General features: G+C 42.8%; 1 protein-coding gene across 1 annotated transcript in view; it reads right to left on the minus strand.

Moving 5' to 3' along the window:
• Positions 1 to 13,315, minus strand: part of Lamb4 (laminin subunit beta 4) — a 98,527-nt gene that overhangs the window by 35,331 nt on the left and 49,881 nt on the right. The window contains exons 17-22 of the mRNA XM_042684798.1: positions 8,119 to 8,296; positions 6,501 to 6,644; positions 4,779 to 5,010; positions 4,141 to 4,298; positions 2,043 to 2,267; positions 522 to 742 (exon numbers count right to left, since the gene is read on the minus strand). Coding sequence (XP_042540732.1) covers positions 522 to 742; positions 2,043 to 2,267; positions 4,141 to 4,298; positions 4,779 to 5,010; positions 6,501 to 6,644; positions 8,119 to 8,296 — 1,158 coding nt within the window. The remainder of the gene's footprint in view (positions 1 to 521; positions 743 to 2,042; positions 2,268 to 4,140; positions 4,299 to 4,778; positions 5,011 to 6,500; positions 6,645 to 8,118; positions 8,297 to 13,315) is intronic.

The raw sequence follows: 13,315 nt of genomic DNA on the forward strand, positions 1-13,315 counted from the left end.
CTTTGGCCTATACTCTAGTGTGGAGGAAGATGACATTGGATTTGCCTACATGTAAAGCAATGGTGAGCCACAGGGAGTGACAGCTCCATTTACAAAATGGAATTTTATACTCTGAAGGCCTTTGTTTGCTTTCTCTCTGATCAACAATCCATGTCTCAGCTCTTTTCTGTGATTATGAGTATGAAGCAATGAAAGTGGTGTCTAAGTTGCCTAGGAATGGAGTTTGACTTTCTCATCAGATAGCCCTAAAGAAAATCAAAGAAGTTAATGTTGAACCCCAAGACCCTCATTCTCTCTCCCTCACCCTCTCCTTCCCTCCCTCTCCCTCCCCCCCCCCCCCAGTGATCTTTTTAGCTTTGTTGTGAAATAAACACCAACTCTATAGGCCTGTGTCAGACTACTTGTATCTACACACAATAATTACCAAAGGCATATAAAGCAAGCATTCTTTACCCACAGGAAATCATGCTTCATGGGCACTTTTCCCTCTGAGTGCACTAGTAAGTTTCAAAGTGTCTTGCCTGGTCACAGCGGCTACTCTGAGAGCCCTGGGGGTCACAGTTGCAAGGCTGGCATCCTCTGCCAGGAACTAGATTCCAGTATCCATCAGCACAACTGTCACAAGCCAGGCCTGTGACGTGGGGCAGGCAAGGGCACACACCAGTGACAGGGTCACAGAGGCACACTCCCGCATCAGGGGGACACGCAGGGGGATTCACTCCAGATGGATGACAGGAGCACCCTGGGATAATAAAGCCTTCATTAGAGCAGATTCAACGATGCTGGCAGGCGACAAACCACACACAGAGCCTGTTAAGCCTAGATGTGAGCTTTCCCTAAATAGCTCAAAGAAACCCCCTTTAACAGGATAGGAATTGTTAGGGAATCTAAGCAGGTTCTGAACATTTTTTAAATTGCTTTTGATGGGCCAGATCATCAACACCCTACTATGTTCAAGAAGCTGGCAGTGAGGAAGGCTGTGAACCTCATTCATCCTGTGTGCTCTCTCTCAAATCCTATTGATTTAAAGTTTTTTTAATGCTTTATTAAGCAAGGCACCAGTGGCTCATGCCTGTAATCCTAGCTACTCAGGAGGCTGAGATCTGAGGATTGCGGTTCAAAGCCAGCCCATACAGGAAAGTCCATGAGACTCTTATCTCCAATTAACTACCAGAAAACTGGAAGTTGTGCTGTGGCTCATGTGCTAAAGTGTTAGTCTTGAGCTGAAGAACTCAGGGACAGCACCCAGGCCCAGAGTTCAAGCCCCATGACCAACAAAAAACAAAAATGCTTTATTAAGCTGGTCGCTGGTGGCTCATGCCTGTAATACTAGTTACTCAGGAGGCTGAGGTTCAAAGCCAGCCCAGGCAAAAAAGTCCCCATGAGTCTCTTATCTCCAATAAACTACACAAAAAAGCCAGAAGTGAAGCTGTGGCTCAAGTGGTAGAGCACTAGCCTTGAACACAAAGTTGTTCAGGGACAATGCCCAGGACCTGAGTTCAAACCCTAGGACTAGGAAAAAAAAAGTGGTTTATTAAATTAACTTGAGAAAATGAAAATAGTTAAACTGTCCCCTAAAATGGGCACTTCTCTTTCTTGTTCATAAAAGCCTCATATTTATACAATAAAGTCATTAGATGAAGTTGTCATGATCGATACAGATTCCGGAGATTCTGGCTCACTGGATTGGAAGAACAATCCAGCAATCTGCATATCAATCCTTCACCGCATCCCAGCCCCAGAGGAATTGGGCGCAAGTACCATGTGGAGCACACTTTGAGAAGCAATACTTTGAATCGACCAGCACAGATGTTAAAGACAATCATCAAGGAAGGCAAGCTCTAAGGACAAGAGCCTTCACTGCATGTTGAGAACACCTGGGTGGCACTGCCCTGTTTCTGCTGACCAAAGCCCTATCACCCAGCAGGTGCTGCTTTTGCCTCAGGGACTGGCCTGAGTGAAGTGAGATGAGAAGCGGACATCTCATTTATGAGCTGCCACTCAGCCACTCCATTTCCCGCCCTAGGAACTTGCAGACTTACTTTTGCAGGTCTGATTGAGAGCTGATCCAAAATGCCCCGGTTGGCAGAGCTGGCAGTGCGGGCCCCAAGTGTTGTGCAAACACCGGAGGCACTCCCCTGTGACCCGGCTGCAGGACTCAGGATCAGTTACATCTATGTTGTTGTTGCAGGCACATGGCCGGCAAGGCTCTCCAGAAACTCTTGGGTTGCCATAGAAGCCAGGAGCACATTCTTCACACTGAGTCCCTGAAAGTGGGGAGGAAACCGGAAGCAGATGAGGGGTCAGTGTTAGGAGAGGAGGAGAGGTGGAAGTTGTAAACAGAGTTATGGGGCTTCTCTGTGGGGGTAATGAGAAGTTACACACTGGAGTAAATAAGAAAAAAGTACTCTAAATTAAACAAAGCATATTTTTAATTATTATTCATTCAGATAATTAGAAAATTACACAGAACTAGAAAGTTTTTAGTGAAGAATGGATTCTAGTCTTCAAAAACTAAGGAGTTGTGGGAACAGAATTTCTGTGTCTTTCTGCATAGCCAGAACTACTCTTTTCTTTTTTTTTTTTGGTCTATCATGGGACTTGAACTCTGGGCCTGGGCGCTTTCCCTGAACTCTTCAGCTCAAAGTGAGCGCTCTACCCCTTGAGCCACAGTGCCACTTCTGGTTTTCTGGTGGTTAATTGGAGAGTCTCATGGACTTTCCTGCTCAGGCTGGCTTTGAACCACGATCCTCAGATCTCAGCCTCCTAAGTAGGTAGGATTACAGGCGTGAGCCACTGGGGCCTGGTCCGGAACTACTCTTGTACCTTAAAACCCAAAGCTCATCCCAGCTCCTGTATTCAACCCCTGCCTGCCCCCCTCACCTCCTTCTGGAATCTTCTAATTCTATCAGATTCTAGAAGTGACTGATGAAAATGAAGCAGTCTCAAAGGGAAAAGGCCAAATAAAAAAAATCAGTAGCCTGAAATATCTATCTAGAAGGAGGCTGGGCTTTTGAGGGAGGAGCGTTTGATGCCTGAGCTTTGGAGGTGATTCTACAGAGCACTGAAATGGAGAAGCCATCTTTCCTCCAACTCTTCACAATCCTAAGAGTAGCAAGCGCTTAGATTTCCAAACTTGGGGCCACTCTCCACATTTTAGTTCATGTACTTGGAAATGTTCTTAGCCTAGTCTCAGTCTTTAAAAACGGACCCACCAAGGGACAAGTACTTGGAGAAGTATTAACTCAAGCCACATGTAAGCTCAGATATAACAAACAAGAGGAAAATCAACCATGTAATTTGTTATTATGTTGGTAATTATCATTGAGCAAAATAATATAACCATATTTTCTAAGTGTGGTTAAATCAAGCAGAATATACCAGTTTTTTCTTTTGTCATTATACTTTCCCACTTTATATATTTATTTTTATTTATTTATTTTTTTGGGTCCGGTCGTGGGGCCTGAACTCTGGGCCTGGGCACTGTCCCTCAGCTCTTCAGCTCAAGGCTAGCGCTCTACCACTTGAGCCACAGCACCACTTCCGGCTTTCTTCTTTTTGCTTATGTGGGGCTGAGGAATCGAACCCAGGGCCTCAGGCATGCAAGGCAAGCGCTCTACCACTAAGCCACCTTCCCAGCCACTTTCACACTTTAAAAATAAAGTTTTGTTTTGATGACAGATACAAGTTTTAATTCTTATGCAGTATCTCCCACTTGCTCAAGTCATGCTTAAAGGCTTCAAAAAGCTTAGTTACATCTATGAACTATCATTCCAACCAACTGCTTAAAATTATACAAAGAATTTGACCAATTAGAGTAATTTTACTTACATAATATGTAATATATGACATATATGTGCTACCTGATCATATGTGCAACTTAATATATAATAATATTTTAAATAAATTTGATTAATTTTCTGAAACATTATGTAGATACAATTATAACTCAGTTGAATGAGGTTTTAATTGTCGTTGACATTTTAATCATTGAACTTCTTTGTTCAGTTAAGTAACAATTTCGTTACTTGTACTTTCTTACCATGCTTATTTGTCCAAAACAGGGAAAGTATGACTGTGTGATCATTTTCCAGTTGTTGTATGGGATGAAAGAAAGAAAACATGGGCTATCCTTCATACCTGAATAACCTTGGAGACAGTTGCAGATGATATCTGAGCTCCAAGGACTCTGAGAACAGGATTGGGCAAAATACTGATCACTTGAGGGACCATCTGGACACAGACAAGGACGACAGGATTGTCCTGAAGTAGGATTTCCATAGTAACCATCGATGCACCTGTGAAGGCAATTTCCTTTTACCAAAATATTCCACGGACTAGCTTATGTCTTAGCCAATGTGGATTTTCTATGCCTTAGGGTAATGCAACCCTCAAACTCAATGTTTCAGAAGATTCTAATTTGCGCTGTAAAATGATTTTTTTCTGTTATATTGAAAGTGTCAAGTCAAAAGACTAAAGTCATTAAACTCAGTATAATAGCCCTTTGTGGTTTCAATGTTGCATCTGAATATCAAAAGGGCAAGTGTCAGGCACATGCACAGTTGATTTAATCAGATATTTTCTGGCTCATAGAATGACTCTGAAGGACAGGGAAACAAAATGATGTCCCTCCCCGCCTCCCCTATCCCCTCCCCAGCCATCCTGCAGCAGCCACTCTGCAATGAAATAGTGTTGAGTCTTTACTCAAGGCTCTACTCCATTGTGAAATCAGAACAAAGTTTAAAGATGTAAAGGTAACGTGCATGTGAATTCCACACCTCTCACAATGTTTTCCTGTTGTAAAGCCTCCACAATTGAAGCATGACCCTGTGTCTGGATCACAGAGTTCAGAAAACCCATGACAAGAGCAAGGATGGCAGCTGGGAAATCCAAAGTATCCGTCCAGGCACCGATCACAACGGCGGCCAGTGACCTCTCCATGGCAGGCACATTGGCCGGTCACTTGGTCACATACTGTGCTCTTGGAACCTTCAGGGTGGCAGTGACATGCTGCGTAAGGCAAAAAGAATTATGTTAAGGACACAAGGAAGTGGTGTGGTAGTGAAAGTTATTAGGAACAGCCTCTCATATAATGAGCTCCAGGTAAATGTTTGTCAAGCAATGTTTCACTGATTCATTCAATAAGCAGCAGGTTGTAAACAACTGGATCTTATGAGCGTTTGTTTTTTGTATGCCAAAATCAAACAAGTCACATGTTCTCAATGACTCAAACTTCTGTACACGTTAGGAGTTCAAGTGTAACTTTGAAGTGCTCAAAAAAATGTAAGACCTGTCAGGAGGGGTAGGTTATTCTTCTTCCTGGATGAAGTAGAAGAAGCCACAAACTTTTCTGGTAAATTTCTGAATCTTTGAGCCCATCTTTGCTCAAAAGCTTAAGCTTATTTGCTTGGTAGGGTTCGACACAGAATAAATATTTGCTCTTCTGTGTAGATTCTTTTGCATATCATGAAGACTTGGTAACTTTAAAAACTAAAAAGGAGGGCTGGGAAGGTGGCTCAATGGTAGAATGCTTGCCTTGCATGCATGAGGCCCTGGGCTCGATTCCTCAGCACCACATAAGCAGAAAAAGCGCGCTGTGGCTCAAGTGGTAGAGTTCTAGCCTTGAGCTGAATTGCTGAGGGACAGCGCCCAGGCCCAGAGTTCAGGCCCCAGGACTAACAAAATAAGAAAAAAAAAAAAAAAAAAAAAAGGAAAGCACCATTTACTAGGTAGGTAACTGTGCCCAAGCACTGGCCAGGAAGTGGATCAACCATCTTTCCTAGTCATGTCTGGAACAATAATTTTCTACCTAAAAGTAGAATTAATCTGCCAGTGGGTTTCATAGTTCCTAAGGTAGTTTCTGTGGGGAGTAAGATTTTCACTAGTGGTTTACATTGGGTACAGAGAACTATACATCTGAAATGTAACAACCGTAAGAGGTAAATTACCAGCTACAGCTGAAGTTCCCTCTGAGCCCTTATTAATGGGTCATTTACAAATGAGGCTATTTGTGACCCCAGCATGAGAAGGGAAAGATCCTCAGCAGAGGAGGTGTTGTGTGCAGTGACAGTGTTGTCCCTTTATTGAGTTTCCAGACACATTGTTGTTTAGTCTCCTTAGCCACTGCTCTTATAGTGTCAATCATGATGCTGGGTTTGCTTAGCTGGCATTAGGTTTCCCACTTTTACCTGAATCCCTTCCCATTCAATACACACTGCAGAAGTATGGGCCACCTTTTGTTCATCCCTTATGGTTGCTTTACGCACATTGCCCATGGATCGGTGGATGAGTGAAAAGATGGTAGAAAAATCTTTAACACATTTCAACTACATGTATGTAGATGGAATCTGAAGAATGTAGTCATGTTCCCAATTTTCTCTTCTTTAAAACTCTGCATATCCCTTTCCATACGTTCAAAATGCCTAGGTTGTAAACAACCATTTTCCACTGTGAGTGTGTGTGTGTGTGTGTGTGTGTGTGTGTGCGCGCGCGCTACGTACGGTGACAGCCATGATGCCCCAAACTGTAGCTTCCAGCGGAGCACTTGTCACAGCAGCGCCCGGCCACGAGAGGTTTACATTGGCACTGGCCTCCAAGTCGGCTACAGTTGGTCCCAACTGCACCCTGGGGGTGACACTTGCAGGCTGAAGTGAAGAGAGGGAAGGGGGTAGAGGTGAAGGAGAGGCAGAGAAGTTTAGTTTACTCATCTTTCACTTAGTGCTTCTTCAATTCTCAGCTACTTCAACTAGGTATTCTTGTAATGACTGAAGGCACTAATGCCTGTTTAGTACTGAGAATAGTGTTTGATATGCAGTAAATAATAAACCTAAGTTAATGGCAGGCTTAAAATAAATTGTTTTAAATAATGGATTATTCTAATGTCATTGTTAGTATTGGTGTTATTATGACTGTAATTCCTACCATTGTTTGCTGGAGCAGGAATACATTTTATGATGTAGATATGAAGCTTGTTTCTTAATGCAGCCTTGTTCAGAAGTGGTGCTATTAGAAAGTGATTGGATCACAAGGGTTCTGACTTACCAATGGGCTAAACCCATTGTTGGTTTCATCATTTAATAGTGTTATTGAGAGGTGGTTGAAATTAGTAAGTACAGCCTCCTTTGAGGTGGTAGATCATCATTGAGGGTGTGCTCTGGGTATACTTGGTCTCTGCATTCGTTCCTGTCTTTCTCTGCTTTCTGGACATAGTAAGGTGAGGAGTTCTACTCTACCACATTCTTCTGACATGCTTCTCTGCCTCAACCCCCCCCCCCCCCCCCCCCCCCGCGCCGGCCTCCCCTGGCTCAGAAATAACGGAGCAATGGAGCTAGCCTGCCATGGGCTGAAACCTCTGAAATGAACAAAAATAAGCCTTTATTCTTTTACATTTATTTCTGTCAGGTATTTGTCACAGTAATGAAAAAGTGACTAATGTATATCCCTACCAGTTTTTCATTTCCTCTGTTCTGTTTCATGGGAGGTGGGCATGCTGAATCCATAGCTCTGCTAAAGGAAAAGGTACTTGCCAGAGGCTAGGTCAGCACTGAGATTAGTGCTCTACTGTACTTGTGCTCAGCTGGCGAATGATTCTATCTCTCAGAGATATTTGAGAAAGTTTGGAGACAGGTTTAAGTGGCATAACTTGAGGAGAGTGATGCTGGTATTAATTGCATAGAGATGTAGTTAAGCATCCTATATGCAAAAGGCAGCCCCCCTGCTACAACCAAGAATTACCCACTTCAAAATTTAAGTAGTGCGGGTGTAGAGAAATCCTATAAAATAGCTAAGTGGAATGGGCAAATTATGTAACATTTGGAACCCTAACACCATTGTTTATTAAATGAAAGTTGGAATGCAAGAAGTAGGTTAGAGTTTCCTTCCAGCCCTAGGATTCCAAAATGAATGTTTTAGGACCATTGCTCCAGGGAGCTAGTGCTCCAATGCTGCCATAAAGTTCATCTTTTATACACTTACCACACTGAATTACCACTCCAACACGTCACTTGAGTGAGGTGTTTTGTTTGGAGTGGGTCCTGAAGCAAATCAATTCACTCAGGTTTCAAAAGGCATTTGTACAGATCTCATTGTTTCTGTAGTGCCATTGAACAAGATACTCACCCACCGCCCCATCGTGCATCTGGGCAGATAAGCTGACCACGAGCCTTTCACATGCCTCAGGGACCACTCCAGCTTCCACTTCCCAGGCTGTCTCAGCACAGCCATGCATCTGGTACTCCTCCATGTCCTGCTTGCTGCAGAAACCCTCCAGTGAATTGACATGGGGAACAAGGCCAAGCTTTTGAGATAATGAGAAAAGAAGACTCAAGCTCTCTGCTGTCCAAGAGTCTCATTATGTTAAAAAAAAACCAACAAAAGCAAAACAAAAAAAACCCAACAAAACTGATTTCTGAGAAAAGTGATCCAAAGAAGCTCAATCCAATTTCCAATTTAAATTGCCTCAGGCTGAAGAGTTAATGTTCTCAACTAATTAAGAAATATTTTGTATTTGTAATATGGCATTTACATGGTGAAAACAATAGCTTCTTTTTATTTTTTTACTTTTTCTTTCTTAATGTTTTAAAATATGATTTTATTATTATTAAGGTGTTATATAGAGGGGTTACTGTTTCAGAAGTCAGGTGTAAATGAGTACATTTCTCTTTGGACAATGTCACCTCTTGCTTTGATTTTCACCAGTTTTCCCCTCCTATCTCTGCCCACAAGTTGCATAGTTCATTTTCCACATAGTGTCTACCGAGTACCATGTTTGTTTGTTTTTTTTTAAAATTATTTTCAGGGTTTTTTCCCCTTAGATTTGAAAGACTTCTAACTAGGTTACTTGTGATAGTGTGGCACAGTGCAACTCTAATTCCACCAGATTCTTCTCTAAATTAAAAAAATGATATGTAAACAGTGATGTTCTACATCAAAGGGTACTGGATTCTTAGAGATTCACAGCAAAGATTAAAATGTTAGCGGCTCTAAGAAGTCTTGTAAGAAAGATACTTCTTAAACCCAACGCTCCCACAGTTAATCACTCCGTCCTATATCCAAATAATACTTATATTCCCTAAAACCCACATTTTTACAGAAGCAATGCAGCTATTATAGGGACAAGTACATCACTGCGCACTTATTTGCAAAGAGGAACCACCTCTAGTTTAGTATCTATGTTAGATTTTTTTTTTGGGGGGGGTGGTCCAGTCGTGGGACCTGAACTCTGGGCCTGGGCTAGGCTCTGTCCCTTAGCTCTTCAGCTCAAGACTAGTGCTCTACCACTTGAGTCACAGCGCCACTTCTGGCTTTTTTTTTCTGCTTATGTGGTGCTGAGGAATCAAACCCAGGGCCTCATGAATGAAAGGCAAGTGCTCTACCACTGAGCCACCTTCCCAGCCCCTAGTTTAGTATCTATGTGAAGAAAGGCTATTCATAGTTTTCAAGAAGACAACTAAATTATGAACTAGTATTATTTAAATATGTATGAATGCTCTTGATGATACAGTGGAGAGTGTTGATAAGGCTCACAGGCCACATCAGCAGGTTATAGCGAACACTTGGTGTAAAAACGAGTGTTAAAAATAGGTTGTCATTCCTCAGGAGACTGACCCAGTGGCCCAGTTAAACCTTCCCTGCTCTTCTGCTTTGTACTGAAACAGTTTCCAAGACCCTTTCCTCTATCTGTCCCCACCCAGCCTTCCCCTAATTGTTTTTTGGCACCCCTGCAGGTAGGATCTCAATCCCTGGTAACTGGGCCAGTGTCCTGGTTCCTCCAACATACATCCTCATGGCCCCTGCACTCTGGGATTCTTACTCCTCAGACTTCACAGAAGCTCCAGCAAAGGGACTGGGGCTTCCCAAACTCATGTGTGTTTCCACTTTTCCAATTCTGTGTGTTTAAGGAGGAAGCTGAGTTTCCCTGGATGAGGTGACTCACTGACATTTACCTACTGCAAAAAAACAAACAAAACCATAAAACAAAAAACCTGTGGCTTCTGCTTGCTTGTTTCAATTCTCCCTCTCAGCTGACATTGAACCGTACTCACCCCCTCCCATCAGCAAAAAGAGCTCCTTGATCTCACGGATTCCTCCTACCACTTCCCTGTTTCTGCCCTTAGCTCCTTGAGACCCAGATTTCTTTTTTTGGGGGGGGGTCTGGTTGTGGGGCTTGAACTCTGGGCCTGGGTGCTGTCCCTCAGCTCTTCAGGCTAGCACTCTACCACTTGAGCCACAGCACCACTTCTGGCTTTTTTCTTTTTGCTTATGTGGTGCTGAGGAATCGAACCCAGGGCCTCATGCATGCAAGGCCAGCGCTCTACTATCTATAGGTGACTGGTCTCTGAATTTGTGTCTCTTTTCCAGTGGAAAACTCCACATCTACCCTGGCCTACCTGTCTATTGGTTGTCCTACAGGTTGTAACCCAACACACCTGAACCTCTTTTCCTGTCTGTGCTTATTCTTGACAAATGATGCCGCCACCTGCCACATTCTCAGTGGAGGAAACAAGATGGATATTGTAGGCATGTGCTTGATCATCTACTCCCCCCACCCCACATCCCACACTTAGCACATTAATCACATCTTGCTCAATATCTCCTCTTAAATGTATCTGGAATGTTCTTCATGCCCCTGCCACATTCCTAGATCACTAGAGTGGTACACAAGTGATATCTCAGCTTCCATTCTTGTCATTCATCAGTTTTCTACATGGTAGTCATAATGATCCCTTTGCACGTGGTTAGTTCAGGCAATCTTCTTGTTAAAACTTTACAGTGGCTTCCCACTGCTTGTGGATAAAATCTAACATTCTTTATTCTGTATCCCCATTCCCATCCTCCCAGACAGGAGTTCTTGATATCAGAGACACCTCCCCTCAGAGAGATTTGTTGGTTTTGGTAAGCACAGTGATTGGGTGTGGTGTGTTACTGGCATTTAGTGGGTAAAGATCAGAAATACTAGACTTTCTCATAAAATGGAAAATGATCTCATGTTCCTACGAAGGACAAAACTCAGTCTAATTGTCTGAGCTGAGGTACTAAGTTTACACTTTTTTTCTTTTCTTTCTTCCTTCCTTCCTTCCTTCCTTCCTTCCTTCCTTCCTTCCTTCCTTCCTTCCTTCCTTCCTATCTCTCTTTCTTCCTCTCTTTCTTTCTCTCTCTCTTTCTCTCTCTCTCTCTTTCTCTCTTTCTTTCTCCCTTCCTTCCTTCCTTTCTTTCTTTCTTCTTTCTTTCTTTCTTCCTTTCTTTCGTGCTGGAGATTGAACTCAGGGCCTCAAGAAATGTTCTATGACTTAAGCCACAACTCCAGTTCTTTTGTATTATTTAGTTTTTCAGATAGGATCCCCCTGCTTTGCCTGTGTGAGCCTCAACTCATAATCCTATCATCTCTATCTCCTGAGTAGTTAGTATTAAAGCATGCACCACCACACCTTTTAAACATGGAAGGTGTCTACAACACACCTGCTTTATGGCTGTCTCACAAACAGTCTACATATATGAGCATCTTTCTATTTCATCATGTCTTCTGGTATACTCTCATTCCTGTGCATACTACATACTGTTCTAAGATTGTATATTGTATTGCTTTATTTGGAAGTTATATGTGCAAGTAGACTATAGTGCATATAACTTTCATTCCAGGATAGCACGAGAAAGTGGGGTACAATAGCATCGATATTAAGTGTCCCCAAAGGCCCATGAGCCAAAGCCTTGTTCTTTGGAGTATTACTTTTGGGAGATGACGGAGACTTTAAGAAGTGGGAGCTAGTCTGAGGTATCTTGGCCCCTGGGGGCATGCCTCACAGAGGGAGTAGCTGGGCACTCAGACTGTCCTCTTTTCTCCCTTGTCCCTCTTGGCCATGAGGTAATTTTTGGTTTGACTCCATCATACCCCCTTGTCACAATATCCTGCCTCACCACAGCTCTGAAAGCAACAGGGACCATCAGCTACTTACTAAACTTTCCAAACTGTGAAACTCTTACCACTGGAACACTGGGCTCAGCCGAGGTCAAGAACCATAGTGTGAGTTAGTGAGTTTTTCAGACACATCTCCCAGGACCTTACACCTCATGCTTGTCTGTATCTTTTCTTTGGAGAGTGAACTGCAGGGGAATGGTGATGGTGTGTGTCTGGTTTCTATTTGTGCCTACCACAGCATTTAATTTACAATGAGTATTTCATAAATTTTGTTCAATAAGGAATCATATGTATATGTCTATTATTGCATCTTTAAGTTTATACTACAGTGACTCTTCATTCTTCAAGCACAATCCAGGTGGAAAGAGACACAGAAGACAAGGAGATGGTATAGGACTGAAGATAAGGGTAGCCAGAGATCTGAGCTTCTTTATAGTTGGCTATTCCTGGACCCAAGCAGATAGACCAGGTGAGAAAACTCTCTATCAGCTATACAATTAGCTGATAGAACTAAAAACTAAAAACTTCTAAGGATTTTATGCTTATTAAGTATAGTCTATTCCAGGGTTTGAAAAGAAGAATGGAAGCTTTATATTGCAGAATAATTAATATACTTTTGATTCATTAATATACTTTTGATTCAGATTTATGGAGGCACGTATCTTATAATAAGAGTGCAAATAAATCTTAACTGCACAATACTTTTTAAAAAAGGCAGTTTTGCAGAGAAAATTCTGCACTGAACAGGCTTTATTTGTTCTTGTTGGTTTGTACCCTGTTCTTAGATGCAAGTGGCAAACAGGTTGAAGAGAAACACAAACTTGGAAATGACCAAGTCCCAGGTGCCAATTCCCACAGCAGCAAAATCGGTAGGGTAGCGTTAGCCACATTTCTTTACAATAACAAAATGTGCACTGACTTTCTCCTACTGGACAACCTGGGTCAGGGATCCAATGGTCAATGTAGGTATCCAGCCAGGATCCTCTTTGACAGGCTAGAGTACCTGTCCAGCTGCTGTGACATTGGCTCCTAAAGGCCCATAGCTGTCTTTTCCAGAAAACAGTGCCCAACCACCTTCATCAGGAATTTATGTACTCACTAAAGGACAGGTGAGCCGGTAGCCAATAACCTGGGTACATTTGGGCCACCCTTTTGCCACCAGTGGATTCACTTCTGTGGTGCAACATGGATCTCCCTGTGGGATCAGACTGAAGCAACAGTTCAACCACCCTCTAAAGTGGTAGGATTCCCTAGCCCCCAGTCTTTCAGTAATGCCCATAAACTCTAGTGGCTGTGAGATCTGGAAGCAGACAATGAAGTTCCCATTTCTAACCCCTCACTCACCACCTCTGTGAGCCTGTGCCTCAGTGGCCCTATCAATGACAGCATGCACTTCACAGG

The sequence above is a fragment of the Dipodomys spectabilis genome, unplaced genomic scaffold (assembly GCF_019054845.1).
Source record: "Dipodomys spectabilis isolate Male_0828 unplaced genomic scaffold, ASM1905484v1 ptg000089l, whole genome shotgun sequence".
NCBI lineage: Eukaryota > Metazoa > Chordata > Mammalia > Rodentia > Heteromyidae > Dipodomys > Dipodomys spectabilis.